Source organism: Spea bombifrons, chromosome 4 (assembly GCF_027358695.1).
Source record: "Spea bombifrons isolate aSpeBom1 chromosome 4, aSpeBom1.2.pri, whole genome shotgun sequence".
Taxonomy (NCBI): domain Eukaryota; kingdom Metazoa; phylum Chordata; class Amphibia; order Anura; family Pelobatidae; genus Spea; species Spea bombifrons.
In genome coordinates this window covers 86,488,356-86,508,494 of record NC_071090.1, presented here as the reverse complement: position 1 = coordinate 86,508,494, position 20,139 = coordinate 86,488,356, and the positions used below count along the sequence as shown (strand labels likewise).

Here is a 20,139-nt window from a genome sequence, read left to right as displayed (position 1 = left end):
GGTAGGGTGGGGGGGTCATTGTACACTTTATTTGCTACTATAAAGTCTGCAATAAAAAGATGGGGCCAAAGACAATTTGCTAATAGCATTTTTAAACTCAGAGACATGTATGCCCCACGTGCATGCCCATATCAGCAAACTTGGACTTTCTGAATGATGATGATGATGATAGCTTCTCTATGAATCACAGAGATAGACTACAAATAAGAACATCCAGCCTCTCTAGATTCTGCTACTTTTTATTTGCCTTCACATGCTGGCCATTGGCCAATTAGGCATTTCCCTAATTCTGCATCATTTACAACAGACATATACGTATCTGATAGAGTATATAGATAATGTTCTTCTCATAAAAGCTACCAAAAAGAACTTTCATCCTCAAACATTCCTCCTCCATTTGCTTATTCTAAAGTGACCCAACCTTCAAATATAGCTGGATAGGCCAGAGTGGGCTTGAGGTAGGCTCAGTCCCAACACACGGTCAGTGTGGCTTGTCAAAAGTGGAGGAGAGCAAGCTGGAGCTGAGTCCGGTCAAACTCCTTCTCTTGTGTAGTATTATGGCCCACCAAACCATTATCACAGGGCAAAAAGACAGCTGCCATGTTCCCAAGTTTACCTAAGTGACCCACAGCATCTGTCTCATGCCCTCCCCCCCAACACCTATGTTGTAGTTCCTCCTTTGGTGCAGGCACATCAGAATGCTCTGTCAAGGAACCAGGACTCACCAATGTCTCAGGTCTCAGGACCTCGTTATTAATGATGGACCTATGAGGGTGAGTCAGACTTTGCTAACATTGGGCACCATGAGCTTTTCTACCTTTAATGGGGCATCAGAGTTTGTCTTTCAGTTAACTTGTTTCTTTTACTTGCTTGTTTGCCGTGCTCGGGACATGTTCCTGGACAAGTAAGTGGTGAATAAGTCCGGATAGTGCCGTTGTACAGCACTGTGGAATATGATGGTGCTACATTAAGCAATAATAATAATAATAATAAATGATAATAGTGCATGCTGAACATGGAATTAGACAGCAGATAAGAACCACCTGACCCGTCTAGTCTGCCCATTTTCCCAATGGGGTGTGTTATCTTTTTTTCTGAAACCCTGTCCTGTCCACGCCCTACGGCCAAAGGTTGTCAGTCCTCCCCAATGAACCTGTTTGTGTTTCCATGGTGTAGTCAAGAATTGTCACTTATTGGGGCCAAGGGGACATTTACACAAAATGCTACCTCTGGGTATTCTCTTGCTACCTATTTCTTACCCTGAAATGAATCGTATCCCTGCCCACTTACCCTTTCAGCTCCCTTCTGCTCACCTACCCCTCATGCCTTCCAACACATCAAATGGTCAAAGAGGGACTCTTTGTTGTAGGGGGTGTGGTTGGGGCGTGGCTCAGGCAGGACTGATGTGACTTTGTGATCTCATGTATTTGGGAGAAAAATGTATTTTATTCCCACTATTTCATTGATTAACACAATAAAGTTCATGTTTTATACACATCACAGCTGCAGGGCACTGGGATACCCAGCAAACATAATGAGGTGATAGAAAAGAGGGGCTTTAGGGAAGAAAAGAAGGATTTGAGGCTAAAAGAGGGACTGTTTCTCCTAGAGAGGGACAGTTGGGAGGGATGCTCCTGTGTGAATCTTGCGCCGTGTGTCTCCGCCGTGCTAGGGGGCAGCACTTCAATCCTCAGCTCCTCGCCGCCGTTTCTCCCGGAAGCATCTGCTGCTAGGCCAGGCGGGAGGTGCAGTCAGATGAGCAGCTGGTTACTAGGAGCCTACGGCCTGCTGCTAAAGACGGGTGACTCCAGCCCAGGCCCCGAGCCCCGGTAACGGGCGCTCTCTCCTCACTCAGGTATCTCCGTTCCCGCAGGCTCGGGTCGCCCCAATGCCAGAGCAGGGTCCCAGGATGAACGGCTTCTCTCTGGGGGAGCTGTGCTGGCTCTTCTGCTGTCCGCCATGCCCCAGCCGTATCGCCTCCAAGCTGGCCTTCCTCCCACCGGAGCCGACCTACACCGTCCGGGAGACCGAGGCCCCGCCCGGAACAGCAGCCCCGCGGGAGGACGCGCCTCCTCCGCCGCCGCCACAGCAGCAGCAGGGGGATGCGGCCTGCTCGTCTGCCCCGTGCAGCCTGCACCTGTCCGAGCGGGCGGACTGGCAGTACTCGCAGCGGGAGCTGGATGCCGTGGAGGTGTTCCGCTGGCGGACCGACCTGGGCAGCTGCCTGGGCTGCATGTACGTGCGCTGCGCCCCCGGCAGCCGGTACACCTTGCTCTTCTCGCACGGTAACGCCGTAGACCTGGGCCAGATGTGCAGCTTCTACATCGGGCTGGGCTCCAGGATCAACTGCAACATCTTCTCGTACGATTACTCGGGCTACGGGGTGAGCAGCGGGAAGCCCAGCGAGAAGAACCTGTACGCGGACATCGAGGCGGCCTGGCACGCCCTGCGGACCCGGTAATGAGCCCTGGGGGTCTGTCCTGTGTACTTGGCTTCCGTGCATGTGCTGCACCTGGCCGTGGCGGGGGAGGCGGGCAGGTGTTGGGGGTCCAGAGGAAAGAGGGTCTGTAGTCTGCACTGGGGCGGCTGCTGTTAGAAAACCCGATATGTGCATTGGGGGCAGCGTGTTGGTGCAGGTGCTCTAGGAAGGCAGTAAATAACCTGCCATTAGCCGCAGCCTGCCCTGTGCCCAGGGATGTGCCTGTATATAATATATATGGTATTTATCCCTGTGTGTGTGTATATATATATATATATGTATGAGTTTTTATGGATCACATACTTTGTTTCCTCCTGGCCCCGGTGTTATTCTTTAGTATTCCCTGGTATTTATGTTTATTCACATATTGTTGGCTATGTGCCCTCTGGCCTGTATAGGGGCCATGGGTGTGGAGGATGCTGGAATGGCTATTGTCCTGTTAATCAGATGTCATTTACAATGATGGAGTAACCAAAGAGACGGTGATTGGATAAAAGACCAATATGAGGGCATCCAGGCCATATCCTGGGAAAGGGAACATATGTTCCTTAGGGATAAGTCACACGGCTCTTCCTATTTCTGGTCCTCCAATTCAGCCTTTGCTCATCCACAATAGGCTTAAATATACACAGAGAGACTGCAAAAACATTCAGCTGTGTGTGTGTGTGTATGTATATATAATTTTTTTTTTTTTTTTTTGTAAAAGGAATATTTTCTGTTTGTTATCCAAACCAGAACATAAAAGTATCCAAAATATACTATTTACCATTTATTCTTGAGCCATCAGCCTCTTCTACTTTAAACATCTTAGCAGTATACAGTGACATCACATTATGAGACACCATAAAGTATGACATACAGGCCTGTGTATTTTCTAGCACTTGTTCTAACACCCAGTATGGGCTGGCTTGTGGTTAATCATACCGGTCTCAACTATATTTGGGCAACAATCCCAACCAGCAGAAGGGCTTTGGCTATGTGTAAACATGTTGGCCAAACCCTAATGGTGAGTGCACGTGGGGATGGCTGTAGGAAGGAAGTTACAGACAAAGCAGAGGATTAAAAGAACAATTCAGGGATACTGAGTAAGAATGACAGCTGGGGGAGGGGTAAGGTCTCAACAAACAAGAGAAACAACAAAGCAACTGATACCAATTTAAAAAAAAAAGTGTGAAAATGTTTCTTGGATGCTGTGGATACTCCCACAGGATCTGTGACGTGGGCAAATAAAGAGTATGTTTCTTGGCCACATATATATACTATTCCAGCTATTCAATCTATTTATTAACTAATAGGCCGGTGTAAGTGCCAAGCGCTGCATTTTTCTTTAATTTTCTGAAAGTGGGCAATGTAAAGTACATTTACAACCCACCTTCCCGTGCGCAGACTTCTCAAACCCAGCTCTCTATATTTATGGATAAATGCTTTCCTGATGATTTGCTATAATCTAAAATTAATCTGCTTTATAATCATCATTTTGTTGATGCCCAGAAGCTTAGATTGTGACAGTATTAAGTAGAAACTTATTTAATGAATAACCCTCAATTGTTCATTTCAATTTATGTGCTGCGCTGTGGAATATGATGGTGTTATACAAACAATAAATGGTAATGTCAGGGGCTGTTGTCTTCATACGCCCGGGCTCCTGTGATCCCTTTATATTCATTTTTTTCCGCTCTGAAACAGATGCATGCGGTGTAAATGTAAATTATGTCTATAAAATGTTGTTTACAAAGGAGATGGATTGGATATTGTCACAGTACTTTATCATGACTTCTGTGCAGTGACAGGTCATTTGCAATACTTTGGGGTATTTGAGAAGATTTGATATGGTAGCAAATTGCTTCTTAGTTACCAAATTTGGTAGGATGGCTACCCCAAAAAAACGTGAATGCTGACTTTGTGTTTCCATATGCCGTCAGAATGGCCAATATTGATTAGCGTATCTAAAAATATACCCTCAGGCTGCCTAAAAATGTCTTCCCACATTGTGTTTCCAGTACTTCCTTATGTTTGTCTGAGGCGTATGAATAATGGTCTTGGTGACGTGCTCAGGATGTGGTAGCCCTTTTTGATGGAAGGAAGGAAGGAAACGTATACATCCTTGTATCAATGTATGCCTGGCTGTGGATGAGTTGGATGTCCATCACCATTTCCTATGAATATATTATTAAAACCAGAAATCACCTATGGTAGCCATACTTCAGACTAACCTTAAACAGCGATAAGAGTTAACTGTGACACTAGAAGAATGAATACAGCACGGCCCACTGGCTTTGGTCTTGATGATTAAGCAGACATCATTGAGTCTTATACCTTAAAGATGAGCCTTTAGAGTTCTATAATGACCCCAACTGTAATGTGACCATGAACATTGGAGCATGTTTACCAAAGGTAGTTCTGTTGTGAATATAGAACACTCACCATCCGCATCAATAACATTCCTTCTCATCGATACGCCTTTTGCCATGTGCTAGACCTGCTCCTTATTATTGTGCAGTGGATTGCTAGAACTGGGTAATAACTGTACTGGAGGCTACATTAGGTAATTTTTAGCTCTTAGGCCTCTCATATTGCCATTTTACTCGTCATTATAGATGCCTTTGTATTCTTAACACATCATTAACAATTAATCCTTCCCTGCCTTGCTGGATAGCATCTGATCTCTCTAGATCAGGCGCTTGCAACCTTTTGACCCTTTATAGTATTGTGTTTTACATCGCTTTAGATGTTGGGAATGAGGCATACATAAGTGATACCTTCCGTTGTGTGCGAGCACTTCAGTGATGTAATAACAGTATTTCCCCGGTTCCATCAGTGTGTTTCCCTTTACCTCACACGTTTTATTATTCTTTTGGGCTAAATAAAAAGCTTGACAGGTCCAAGGAATCGACCAGCCGTAGATTCATGTCTGTCTTCTAACTCTTACAAATGAGTTTGCTTGTGAATAAACTGCCCCACTTGGCCTAGAAGGACAAATATACCATGCTCTTTGGACTAGCAAACAGGGTACTGATGCACCTCTCCATAACTAGACCTGATCTAGGACTATGGCCACTTAACACACTGGCTGAATTAAATGGCTGTGCAGTCTGGTGTTAATTTAACCTCTAAGGCTGTTGTGTTGGTTATGGAGTGAGGCTGAGCTGTATCTACCTGTAGCTATCATAGTCAAGCTAGTTCTGCACAAGCCTAGGCTTTAGCGTACGCTACGTTCAGATACCTGCAGACAGAACTGTCAGAATCCACAAGACTGATTTCCACAAGGTGTGAAAACTGGAAATCTGGAAAGTTTGTCTTTAGAGGGTCATCGGAGGACAACTTGGTAACCTATTTAGTGTTCTGGTAGTCATGTCTCTTTCAGAGAAGTGTTCTATTGCTAGTGATTACCTCCTCTTCAACCATTACGCTCTAAACTCTTAAAATGATCGGCGCTTTTCTTTATATTGTACTTGTGAAGCAGCACATAAATGTTCCCTTTTGTGCTCTGTACTGTATTACTTTGTATTGCTTATTATGTGAGCCCTGCAGTCAGAAAGCAGTGATTATGCCGAAGCGGCGTTCTATTGTCCTCTGTGCAGAAGCTGGCACCGTGAGCGGAGTTCGTTACACAGATACAGGGCACGTAAGGTGAGAAGAGCAGACAGGGCTCCAGGCTCATTCTCTCTCCAACTGTGTCCTAAGTAACTGTCTGGTGGTGTATGTGCTAATAGCATTTCATGTCTTGTTACTTGGGTAGCCTGAGGTCCCTTGGAAACTTCAACTAACCCACTGGATGCAAAGTTTGATTGTGGAAAGGACTTTTTGTAGCGCTTATCTGTATGATTGTGGCACACTTCAGCGACCCTACTGTTTGCTAATAATGCTTTAGCTCTGACGCAATCGCATGTGATTACAGGAGATTTACTGCAGTCTTATGTTATTCCCCGTATGCTCTGCTTTTAATTTAGTTCTTTCTCCCTGTTTCTGTGTTCTCAGTCCCATTTCTTTAGTGATGTTGGCAGCAATACTGGAGTTTGGGTAATGCAGTAGCTCGTTGTCCTATTAAACTCCAAACTGGGGTATTTTTGATGCTTTTGCTTTTTGGTGTAGATGATGAGAATATACTTTTGTGCTTTGCTTCTATAAGACGCTACTAGAACCGGTGTCAAACGTAACCTCTTTTTGCGCGGTGTGTCTTGTGCGGCGCTCGGCAGTTGCCCAGAAAGAAGCTTTATTTTCGGCACTGGTCATTGTTTTATTTGTCTTGCCCCATTAGACCCTACTGGTGATTTAAAAACAATACCTTAATTTTAGAATTATGTAGATCAGGACATATTCATTTTCAAATGTTTTCAGGGGTCTGTTAAGTTAATTAGTTGAGTGCGTCCCAAAAAAATGTCAAAATGTACGACAGGTTAAACACCCTGTGGACTGGTTTAGGCTCCCAGTTAACCAGTTGCATTTCATGGAAAGGGAGTTTCTCGTCAAGTGAGGCATTATGCTGTTTCTATTGATTCCCACCAGGATAACTGAATCTGGTTAAAAGAGCAGAAGCCACTAAAGGCTTATGAATAGTACGTCCTTGCCAAGTATGTCTACATAAGTTGTTACTGAAATCCCATAGTGTGGCTGGATGGACACATTGGCGGTTTCTGTATTCTCTGGCTGAGAATGTCTCTTGATATTGAGTGCTTTTTCATATCTGAAAGGTTTTGTAATTGTCATGGCTTATGGAATTGTGACGTGACCTTCTTTACATTGAAAAGTCAATAACCCTGTGTGAGATCACCGTTGAAGCTCAGGTTTATAGATTTCTGTGACTGCCTGAGAGATAACATAATATACCATTCAAGGTTTAAAGAAATGGCATTTGGGGCAGGTATCTCCCATTCAGGGTTTCTTTTTTTGTTGAAATCTTCATCTATTGGTAAATTCTGGTACACTTCGCCTTTAAAGAAGTTAGACCTACATAATGCTTATATTACTATGACACGTGTGAAATACCTATGTCAGAGCGCCAGATGGCCGGGGCAACTAGAAACCACTTCCTGGAGCCCAGGGTTTTGCAGGACAAGGGATAAAAAGTTGCCAGGACTACCATTGTGAATCCGTCACCCTATGCTTTCCTGGGGGGGTGCAGTGAAGCACCCAGCAGGGTCATGTAATGTGCGATATGTGGCAGATCTCAACGACGTGAGAGGGGGAGGGAGTAGTGTATATGTATAGTCCTAGCGTTGGTGTGTGTAAATGTATGTCACTGTGTTGTAGTGCCAGTTTCAGTGTGTACGTGTGCGTAGTGAGTGTATGTCTTATATGTGTATAGTGTTAGCCAGTGTATGTGTGCTGTTGGGTAGTGTGTGAAAGAGTGTGGTGTTAGTGTGTATGTTACAGTATGGCATTAGCACGAGTGTGTATGGTGGCGTATTGTGTTAGCATGTGTGTACATGAGCGTATGATACAGGTGCGTGCCCCAACCTATAATGGATGAAGCCGTCATCTACAAACAGAGCAGATAAAAGCACTGCGTTTTTCATTCAATGTTTTGTTCATGTGTCTTGGTAAATATTAGAGGGAAGGTCTCGCTAGCCGTTTGGTTTCAGTGTGATTTAGCTCCAGGTCTTACCTGTATTAGCTTCTTAATAAAAATTGGTGGGTCCTTCTTGGGAAGCCACACAGAGCTGATAAAAGTATACATTTCTTATTGTTCTTATTTGAAAAAAAATGAATAAACACATTAGTAGCGGTTCTGTGGAAAAGTGATGCGTCTCCTAATCGCTTCCACAGAAGGCTCTATAAAGACCGGAGAAAGATCTGTAGCCAAAATGTTGAAAGCTGAGAACAGATGGGGGGAGGAGTGCCAACACATGTTTAATGTTTTGGTGCTAATAAATATTTTATCTAAATATTTATTAGCATGAATACGGTTTAATGTGAACCATGTCCATCACTTGTGCTCTTCTCTTTTTATGGTACAGTTTTAAGCCATTCAAACACTTATTCTGATGTATACCAAAGCCTTCATAGGCCATGGCTTGTTATAGTTGCTAGATATTATTATATAGCAAAGTCTCCATTGGCCTCTAGTCCTATATTTTGCTCAGGCCCCATGTAATGCGCCTATCAAAGAATGAAGGCGAGGAAACCGGTTTAAATCGTGCAGATCGGTGCTAATTACTCCATAGCACAATAGAAGATAAGACGTATTTGAATATTATGGTAAATATGGTTTATGTAGAAGTAAAGATTATGGGATAGTTTCATTTACCCTTTTAAATAGTGACTATGGGAAACCTGTACATATTTGCTGAGGCACTGACCGATCAGTCCTCCCTTCCCATATACAATGTGCCTGTCACCCGTTTATATGCTTTTTTTTTTTTTACTTGCTCGAATGATACTTTAGTGTTTAGTATAAAGAGTGAGTTGGGATTCAGGCAAGATGAAACTTGTGTATTATATGTTGCTTTTCTGTGTTCTGAAGCCTTCGAGAAGTTGTTTTTCCAAATACTTCACGTTTATGTCTTTTTTTCCCTCTCCCTCCTTCTTGCCGTGGCTGACCTGTAATAACACACAGGAGGTTAAATGAAACGGTTCGACTCATTAACGAGCCAAGTGTCTTAGTGCACCGCATGAATAAAGAATTTCCAATAAGTATTCTGTTTTTAATTAGTCCAAGCATAATTACATTCTTGACGCATGGTTTTGTTACTGTGTTTAAACTGCATTAGTAATGCTTACACATACATTCTGAGAATGTCAAATATCTATGTGAAAGGTTACGACAGGACTATTTTAACTTTGTGTAAAGTATAAACCAGAGTTGGAAATGAACTGCCATTGGTTTATAAAAATCTGCCTGTTTTTGGACTAGTTACCAAAATTTGTAACTGCGTTTCCGTGCGCAGGAATCCTATTACTCTTTTCTCATCTTCCACGAAAGAAACTTTTAACCCTTTAAGGTTTGACTGTAATGTCCCTGTTTCTCAATTAGTGTACTCACGCCAAATATATCTTAAAGCCATGTTCATACATCTAAGATTGTTACTTGCCCTGATTTAGAAACCACCCTCTGTTTGGTTTTTCATCAATTCTTTGTAATTCTGCTCTTTATTTCTTGCCGGCAAAAAGAATATCCCCCCTAATCAATTCAAGTTACCCCATTTTATTTTTAAATAATTATTCAACCCACCGTATTTTTCTGTATAGGCAACTTCCCTGTAAATAAGGTTTTTTCTTTACGGTTCCCCTGCACAGCAATTGGGGGGGAGGGGTCCCCTGTACAATTATCAGTTATAGTAGGGCTGCTGCCCTTCTCCTCTATTCCTCCATGATCCAACTGTTCCTGCCACTGATTGGCTGCTTAAAACAGAGGCAACACAAAAATGTAAAGGAACCACACAACTATTGTCATATTCATTAAAAAGCATATAATGGCTGGAGTATCCTTTTACTATATGTGTGTGTGATATATATATTATAGTAAAGCCATACAAATAGTTATCTTACACTCCATCCAGCGTTTAATTGTTTGACTCACAAAGCTCTTTGTCTTCTTGGCATTAGAGCTTTCAACATGCAACCTAATGCTATAGTCCTTTATGTATTATTAATAATATGGGCAGATGCTTCTGCTGGCCAATATCTTTCCTGTATGTTCCTAATCTCGCGTATATATTGCTAGACCCTCGGTCTGTTACTGCTTTAGCTTGTTTTATAAGGCTCTGTTATATGGATCGTGAATAATGTCCTTCTGTAAATGTGATTACCGTGAAACACAACCATGTGTTATGTGTATGGAAGTAGAGCTTACAAAGTGTATCTCTTCGTTTACTACACCTTCAGAGTAATTGCTTTTATGCGGTTCTTATACTTTAGAGTGAACATGCTAAATGTGCAACTGTAGTCTAGATGTTTACAGCTGTTAATATACCAAAAGTCCTGTTTTTACCATAGATACGCCAAGGATAATACATCAATTAAACCAGTATTTTCAGACCATTATTCCATGTGTTTATATGAATGCATATTTGTCGCTTTTGCTGGATAAACAAGCACATTTATAATATTGGCCGCTGCAGACAGATTGGAGACTCGGTGGTAACAGATGACAGCGTCAGTGTATTCAGAAACCTCGGTAAACATTCTATAACTCAACAGATGATGAAGCCCCACAACAATTTAATGAGCCAGTAGTCTTTGGCAGAAATGTTTGGTAATGCCTTTTATTTGTAATCGGCTTTACATTCACGGTTAATCTTCGATGCTTCACATGAGTATATTGATGGCAGGTAACAAAACCTAAACATCCATTAAAGATCCCTGTTTGTAACGGTGTAAAACTCCAGTGTAGAAGAATCTTGAATGATTTAATTAGAATGGGAGAGAGGGGCATATGAGAATTTGGCATTAAAAGTTTAGTTGAAGATGGACAAATGTTGTAGAAGTGAGCGGTGGTAGCGCAGTGAACCTTCTACCAATCATTCTGGTACTACGGTAGCCTCCGGCGTCATGAGATGTGCACCTCCCTGGCGCTCAAAGGATTAATATGATGAAAATGGTGACACCTGTGGATAGTGCAACCACCTAGAAAAATAAAACCGTGTGTTTGCCAAAGTACTGCTGTGTAACAAGGCAAGCAAATCATGGATAATTAACTCGAATAAGTTTGAGCGATGCCAAGATCTTCCAGCTAATGCTGAGGTTTTGATCTTAATAATGACACCCTTCTCATTAAGACGAGCACTCGAGGCTGTAAGCTCCAGCTCTTCAAGTATAAGCTAATCCATTAACACTAAAGTCAGACAGAGCTGTCATAACAATAGTGAAAAGCTAGAATCCAGATGACGTGGTGTGAAAGTTCAGGTATCGCGGCTCCACTCCAGGAACGCGGGAACGCAGGTGCGCTCTTATATTGGCGGCCAGTTCATCTCTGCTTAATAAGGAATGAATCCAACTGGATGCAGTCACGGGTTCCTAAAATAATCTGACGGAAGGCATGATGACCCTTCTCCCTGCCAAATACAGGCTGTAAATTACACTTGGAGACATTATTGCTTGTTCTTTGATGGACTCGCTTTCATTGAAGTGCAGGAATCATACGTACAGATGCTGAAATATGCTGTTTTTACCCCATTAAATCCCCAAATAAAAGATGAGCGCTCCTCTTGTAGCCAAATTTAAGCAGCAACAGGACTCCGCAAGAGACAGCATAAAGAAGTAATGTGTTTAATACGACGCTTCAGCCAACTGCCCCTTAGAGCCATTAAGTAGCTCAGGCCCATTTATTTCAAAGGTTGGACCTGCATGTGAATCGTTCGATGCTCGTAAAGTTTAATGGCATTAAAGTTGTTATCAAAGGTACTTTAGTTGGAAAAGATTGATTTGTGATTGCTGTGTGGTTAACTATGTGTTTCCTGGCACCTTTTTTTGTCTTGTCATTTCATGTCTTGGCAAGTGATTCCACATTGCTTTTCCTTTCTTAGGAAAAAAATATAAATTTCTAGTTTCAGAAACACATTTTCTGGTTGGCAGCGGGTCGAGTTGAATAATTGTGCTCGGCAGCGCTAACTTTAACATAGGGCGTCTTTGAGCTAATATGTTACTTCTTGATCGTGCACACATAGCAATGACAGTGGTAGCATTGAGAAAGTTGTACGACTTGTTTAGGGAAGGGATGCCTGGAGTGAGGGCAGTTATGTTTTACAATGCCCTACAAATATTAGTTCAAGTTACAGCAGGTTCATTGTAAATGTTTTCTAGCAGGATTTTATAGGGTGTTTCCTTTATCATTTGATCAATATGTAGAAAAGGATTTGTGTGCCTGTCTGTTACTCAGAGCATATTCCAATTCCCCTCCTGGCTATGGCCATCATTTTCCTCCTTTTTGTCTTAATGGGATATTGGTCTGAGACAGGAAAATTAAATGTCAGCTCTCTGAATGACGTTCTCGAGGACCTTCGGCTCCAGTCTGTCGCTAATAAACGTTCAGCTCCCCCATCTTTAGTAGAGGAGTGGAACATCATACTGAGAAAGCAAAACAGCGAGTCTAAACATGAAGCCTCTTCCAGGCTACTAAACACACAAAACCAGTGCAAATTAACCACAGGCTCATCAAAACAGCAAACGGCTTGGTTTTGGTCTTACAGAGAATGTGTGTGTTTCATGGCATTCTTTCTGTGAATATGAAGCTGCAGTCAGGACAGTCCAGCAATCCAATGCGTTTGCTTGCCCCCAGCCCTTTTCTGTGCCGAACACGCGACACGTGCTACGTAAGAGACCCCGGTGCACCAACATGGAACGTTGAGTGGAAGGCTTTCTGCCTCTGAGAAGAGCTGTGGTGAGCTGTGGTGTCAACTCCCTCGCTTCATTATTCATCATGAAGGGCAAACACTGGCAGGCTTCTCCACTCTCCAGTAAGAATATCAGTGCTGGCCCTGTGCAATGCATACTTAAAGTAGGTGAAGAGAATTTGAAGAAGTCTGGTTAAACTATGCATTATACAGGGTCAGCCAACCCTATTCTTTTTAAGACTCGTTGTGGAGAACCTCCCTATGGTTTGAACCTTTTATATTGAAGTAAAGGTGTTGAAACCACAGCTCTCCCTTTGGTGGATAGACCCTGGAGCATTTGTTTTATTGAATGTATCCTTAAACCTAAACACATGCAGTACATGCCTGAAAGGTGCGATAATACCGCTTAATGTTTGCGCTTCTTTTTATATCAACTTTTCAACACATGTAGGGTTTTATATAGACTGATACCTAACTGAGATGCAAAAACATCTGCTTGCTGTGGTAGAAGAAGTGCCATCTCCTGTATGATCCCACCACATATGATGTCGACATTGGATTGTGTATCCAAGAGCATGGGTAGAAGAAAACAAAATGAAAGGAATGTTTTTTACCTCAGGAATTATCAGCCCACAATCTACTTGCTATTTCTGATAATGCTCTGGTCATTATTTCTGATAATGGGGATGCTCCCCACCTGTATTCAGCCATGCTATCCTGACTAAGAATGGTGGGACTTGGCACAGTTGTGGTAGCAGCTGACAACTAAGTGAAGAGATAAAAGTGACTCTATAGACAGCAGACCTTTTAAGGTTCAAGGCATTTAAAAATATGAATTCTAAGCTCAATAGGCAGTAGATACGCCCCCTCTGCCATATGTTTTAGCACTCCAGTGTTCATATTCACATCCAAAGGAAGGACCTCTGTGCTTCTTGAAAGTTTATCTGACTGTATCTTACTTTCTGCATGTTGGTCTGTGAAATTGCATGACAAGCTTCTTTGGAGCGTTGAGCAAAAGGAAGCAGAAGATGACAGAACATATGTAGAACCATCTTAATTACACACGTTCAACATGTGACTTTTGCTGCGTGACCATAATCTCCCATAATCCACGGAAACACAGCCAGCCACCCAATACCGTATTTATTATTTCAACTTGATTACTTAGTCAACATTTTTATTTTTGAGAAAATTGTGCTAACAAATCTAGGCCGTCTTTTAATATGCGCTGTAACATGCAGATGTTTACCATAGGAAGAGCACATATGCCTTTTCTCCTTGGAATAAGTCATTTGTTTGAATGTATAGTTGGGTTTGTGTGTGGGAAAAAGGTTTTTGTACAGCTAATGTATCATACAGGCAATCCCAGGAACCAGCGAGTCCTTCCTAGAGTTGGTTAGTAGTGTAAAGTTTAGTAGATTGGCTGCTGGGATTTGTCAGACAGCGGCTCGGGGTACTTCTACTGCTCTGTAAAGCATTGATACAAATGTCTTCTACCAACTCATTGCTAGAACATTTAACCAGCAAACCTCCAGCACTGGAGAGGTTAAATGATGATCAACTACAACAAGCTTCCGTTTTTCCAGAAAACTTTAAATAGGGACCGTCACTTCTGAGAAAAAAAACTGAATCCCGCACAGAAAACATCTATCACTTGTAAACATGTTTTTAATTATTTAATTTACAAATTATCCAGATTTACATTTTCCACCTCCGACATCAAAGCTGTTTCCGGTGAAGGCACAGGCAAAGCTTCCTATGACCCCCAGCAGCGAATATATTGCAGTACTGCTCTTAGCTCAATTCAGACTTCATTCGAGTCTTGTTCTGGAAAACTGCCCATGGGCTTCTAGCACTAGATATTGTTTACACCTCCTCTGTAAAGCTATTCTCACGGGGTGAGATGCAGCACTTCAGGATACAAGAGGTTGTTTTTGTATTAGCACTTGATTTAAATTACAGGATTATTATCTTGTGTATAGGTATAAGGGCTAGGCTCCCTTTTAATAGTTGTCTTGTACTCTGATACCAGGGAACCAATGACTGGTTTGGGATGAGTTGGAGGCTTCAGGGTGAGACCTAAAGAGGATTTTCCAAATAAACTGGGGAGTTAATCCTTGGAATGTCCGCCTCCTACAAAGATGAGATTTATGAATTCCCGGGAAAGCTGGAGTCAATCTACAACTTTGTTTAACCAGTGATGTGCCACAGTGGAGCATTCCAACACTTCTACCATTGAGGACCAGAATCCTACCAACCGTTTGATCCTCAAAGCTGTAAAATGTCCAATTTATTTATTACATCAAAATGAGAGAATAAATAGAATATTAATAATGAATAGTTTTATATAAAACACGCTGAAACTTTTCTGTTGCCTCGCTTTGTATCCAGTTTGGATGAATAAAATGATTTAGTGGCTCAGCGTGTGGAGGCCCACCATCTATCCTTAAACATCCTGCTTCCAGATGCGTGCTGTGTGACGGCCATGACAAAGCATGCGAAGGAAGATGAGAGTTACTGGAGTGAAAAGATAATATACATTAATCCGATTAGGAAGACAAAAATGATCAAACATATGTTTAATGTGGTAGCAAATGATAGACTAATAGGTACTGAAATAACACAAGATGATTTTTTCCCCTAGGCTGTCATGTGCTGATCACTAGCATGACTTCCTAGTCATTTTTTTTCTCCCGCTGACCACTTATCAAAGCTCGTTGGTCTTTATTCACAACTTTAGGGTATAAGATATCCCATGTTGCTGTTTTAGCTAAAGTTTGCAACTCTCCCTTAGATGTCCTTTTTGCACAGTTTTCTTATTGTGGTATCATGAACACTGACCTCAACTGAGACAAGTGAGGCCTGCAGTTCTTTACGTGATACTCTGGGTTCCTTTGTCACCCCCTGGATTAGTTGTTGTTGCCCTCTTGGAGGATTTTGGTAAGCCCGACCACTCCTGGCAAGGTTCTGCGCTGTTCCCGGTTTTCTCCATTTCTGATAATGCCCCTCACCGTTGTTCTCTGGGGTCCAAGAGCCTTAGAAATGGCTCTGTAACTGTTTCCAGACTGCTAGATATCATTGAGTTTCTTTCTCATCTGTTCTTAAATTTCTTTAGATTGCGGCATCATGTGCTGCTTTTTGACCTTTTAGCCTACTTTACTTTGCAAGACCGTCTCTATTTTAACACCTTCTTTCCTGAAGGTGTTTTGTGTCCAGAAACCTGAGAATTTCAGCACTTTACACGCTTTACTTTGATTTTTATATTTTTCGTGCATCTACTGAAATTTATATATTGTTTTTTCAAGGACAGATAAAGCTTTCTTTTGATGCAGTATTTAGATAAATAGTTTAACATTTAGCATTAGAATAATGGAAATATTTTGGGGAAAACACTCTAATACTTTACTATGAAAATGGTCCTCAAACCAGTTCAGTTGACCCAAATACCACAAAATCTATTAATGTACGTGTGTTGAATTTTGTAAGATTTTTTTAAAAATGTTTTTTGGAAGTTATAAGGCACAAAATGGAACATGTCTGTTAACTTTTTCAAACTTAAAATTTTCTAAAGCCTACGTCTCAACGTATATATTTTTTGGAGAGATGACAGCCCAGGGTATGCCACTGGAGCATTTGGAGACTTATCATGCAACCAGTTGGTCACCAATCCCTATTTTGTTGGCTTTTTTTCAGCAAATATTCCATGTTTTCTAGGACTGTTTGCACAGATTACATATAACTGGAGAGAAACCCTACAAAATGTATTGAGCTGCATCTGCAGAAATACCCCATGTGTATAGGGTTAAATGATGATACACAATACAAAAACAATTTAGATAAAAAGATGCATTTTCACAAGTATGCCAAACTTTTGCTTCTCATGCAGCTTCTTTAGTGGACCACCACTCCCATCGCACTGATTAGCTTGGCCAAGGGTGATGGGAGTTGTAATCCACAGAAGCAGGTCAACAAGAAAAGCAAAAGGCTGGCATCAACCCATTTCTATAATAAATGTGGGTGTAGGGTATATTTATTTGTGATTTATTGATTTTATTTGCAGGGGGTGGCTGGCCGTGTCGTATTGTCTGACCCCCTGCATGATACTGCATTTGCATATGAGTCAGTAATCAGTAATTCGGGGCTCGTTTCATATGTTGGTCACACTATTTAACAATGCATCTATAGCGTTCTTGCTGGAGTAACTCGCCATCACCAGAGTAAATGGGGTTGCAATTTACTTTGGTGAATATTGGTGCAGATGTTTTGTTCCAAATGTAAGCTTTCCACGCGCGTAGATTTTTTGTATAGCGCTTTCTATAGGCTGCCGAGCCCTATTGCTATCATCAGTTTACACGTATGGATCTTTATTTGGATGTTCGCGGTCGTGTTACTCCTGCATGTATTAGGCTAGCTTTAGCGACTCCAGCTTTTCACAGCATTCTTTGGAAGCGTTTGCAAAGATCGCTAACACGTGTCACTCTTTTCTGTTCAGCTATGGCGTCAATCCAGAGAATATCATCCTGTACGGTCAGAGTATAGGCACTGTTCCCACTGTGGACCTGGCTTCTCGATATGAATGCGCAGCTGTCATTCTTCACTCCCCTCTGATGTCTGGCCTTCGGGTTGCGTTTCCTGACACCAGGAAGACCTACTGCTTTGATGCGTTTCCTAGGTAAGTTCCATAATATATGTCTAAGGGAAAATAAATGAAATCCCTTAACTTTAAATGTAACTTTAATGCTTGTGTGCGGTGCAGAGATATCTGTATGTTGTGCAGTTCTTAATGCAATGTACAAAATTATACAATGACAAATTCAAGAAGACAGCTGGTGTGGACAGCCTTGGCCATTAGTCTACTGTACAGGTGCTGTCTCTAACTGATCCACCTGTGGAGCCCCAAGGCTTGCAGAGCACCATGGGAGTTGTAGTTCTGCATTTGTTCGGCAGCGTTCTAGACCATCTTTCTGTATTGATGTTTTTTCCCACCCAGTGGCATGAAATAAACTGTATAATGTTGGTATGACATCCTTGGCAAAGTGTCTAGGGTTTGTTAGGTGCAAATGTTGCAGCTGTGGGATCTTTGTCCGCAAAATGAGCTAGTTAAATATTGGCTTGTCCAGAATTCGGAAGCAGACGTGGCCAAGGGAAGGTTTCCAGGTTTCAGAAAATGCTAATATTGTTTTGCTAGTTTGTATGAGGAAAAAAACAAATAGACGAAATCTTAGTCCTCGAGGCTTCTGCTACTTCTATATTTCTGGCCAACACCTTCCAGAAGCAGGATGGGGGTGCATCTTATGTGTGCAAGAATCATGCCTTTAAAGACCCAATTAGCTTATTTTTTTGTCCTTTGCTAAGGCTTCTACATTAAATTTATTACAGTATCTATTGAAGTATCTAGGAGTTCCACTTGCCTCCTCTGAACAAAGACGTAAGGAATGCCATTAGATGGCATCAGTATGGGGAGAAGTCTAAAAATTACCCAACTGCTTGATACAGCACATGTGTTTGGCTTATTGCATGTTGAAATATCACATGTGACAATAGTATATGAACACCCTTAAAAAGAAATATTAAAACATTAAAAAAAAGTGAATTGATTAAAAGCAAAGCACTATATAAAATAAAATTGTGTAGTCTCTGAGCCTAAAGTTGAATTAAGAGAATACGTGGGCAGAATTGATACAATAAATTACTGAAGTAGATGGGTCCCAGGTTCTAATAAGCCCATCTCTACCTATATTCATGCACAGGAGTAAGCTATGACTTAATGCCCTTTAAATTTTGGCACTGCTTGTGGGTACCATGAAACATACGAGTCCTGGAAGGATTTTTTTAATATAGCACTTTGGTTTTAACCAATTCAAATAAAAGTTTATTTTTTTTCACTTCATTGCGTTCCTCTCCCTTTAAGCCCAGTATTGACTGGGTTCTTTTTGGACACCTTAGTTTGGTCAGTGTCAGAAGAAGAGTATCAGAAGGCCATACCCAAATTTTAAGCAATAATATGTATGGCAAATGTGCTGATGGTGCAAAATGTATTTTTTCCACATTATGTCTTATGTATGCGTGGGTAAAATTTGTTGTCCTCTAATTACATTTTGTCTTATTTGCAGCATTGACAAGATCTCCAAGGTGACATCCCCTGTACTGATAATTCATGGAACTGAAGATGAAGTCATTGATTTCTCCCATGGCTTGGCCATGTATGAGCGCTGCCCACGGGCAGTAGAACCTCTATGGGTGGAAGGAGCTGGGCACAATGACATAGAGCTGTATGCGCAATATCTGGAGAGACTAAAGCAGTTCATAGCGCATGAACTTCCCAACTCTTGAGAGCTTTCTTTGGTCTTACCTCAGTTACTGTGAATGGCAGAAACGACAAGTCTGAGAATTAGTTTCCTCCAAGGTGCTGGGCATCTGTTGACGCAGTCCAATAATTCCCCACGTGGGTTCGATTTTGCTGATGGAGCATCCAGTAGCACCTGTCTTTATTTTAATTTCAGTGTACAATCAGCTGCTGTAACCTAATCCCAGCCTTTTCAAGAGACCAAAAGATCCTGAAATGCTTTTTTTCTAGAGCACTGTTTATATTCTGGAACTTGTTTACACAACATCGTTTTCAATACTTCAACATTCTATTGCCAGTCAAGCTCTGGACCAGCTGGCTTTACAAATGGTCTTTTGGATCCGACGTATGATTGCAGCTGATAATACTGTTGTTCATTCTCAGACAAGGATTTTTTTTTCAATGAGACAAGTTTTGCTTATTCTGTATCTGGTATAGATGTGATATTGTGATGAAACATCGTCTTTAAGATTATCCACCCCCCCAGCGGCCCATAAATTTCTTTATCTGTGAAAATGATTTGAAAGTAATCGATAATATATATACGAAGACAAAATGGGATTAAATGCACAGCTTTCAGATCTTTTAAAAATCAATATAAATAAAATGTATCATTACAACAAAATGTGAAAATGTATTACTAGGAAATGCTCAGACTCTAACGATGCCCTTGACATTCTTACAAACCGCATTCCATGTACAAGTCTTGGTCCTTTTTGACACTAGTATCTTACAGATTTTTCTGTTTGTTTTGTCCTAATACTATGATAAATGACTGGTCTGTTTTTTAAACAACTACGATCCTTTTGTTATGGTTTTTATCCCTACATTGTTTTTGCTAGTAAATGATTTTTTATAATGTTTCCAGGGAAAAGAATGGTATAAACATTTAAGGAGAAAATCCTGAACTGATAACTTTACTTTTTTTTTTTTCTTGTTTACACTGGAAAGGCACAATATTAAACTCATAAAGATAACACTAAGTGGTTGACCTGTGGACCCAGCTCTACCAGAAGAGATTGAGATGCGGTGCGTTGACCTTG

The 20,139-nt window shown here is 41.4% G+C and overlaps 1 protein-coding gene across 1 annotated transcript; it reads left to right on the top strand.

The window, feature by feature from the left end:
* The first annotated feature begins 1,663 nt into the window (after nt 1-1,663).
* ABHD17C (abhydrolase domain containing 17C, depalmitoylase) lies at nt 1,664-19,575 on the top strand. Its single transcript, XM_053464300.1, has 3 exons — nt 1,664-2,457; nt 17,243-17,422; nt 18,864-19,575. Exons 1-3 carry the CDS (start codon nt 1,889-1,891, stop codon nt 19,081-19,083), a joined length of 969 nt encoding a protein of 322 aa, XP_053320275.1. The 5' UTR covers nt 1,664-1,888; the 3' UTR covers nt 19,084-19,575.
* Nucleotides 19,576-20,139: the final 564 nt, after the last annotated feature.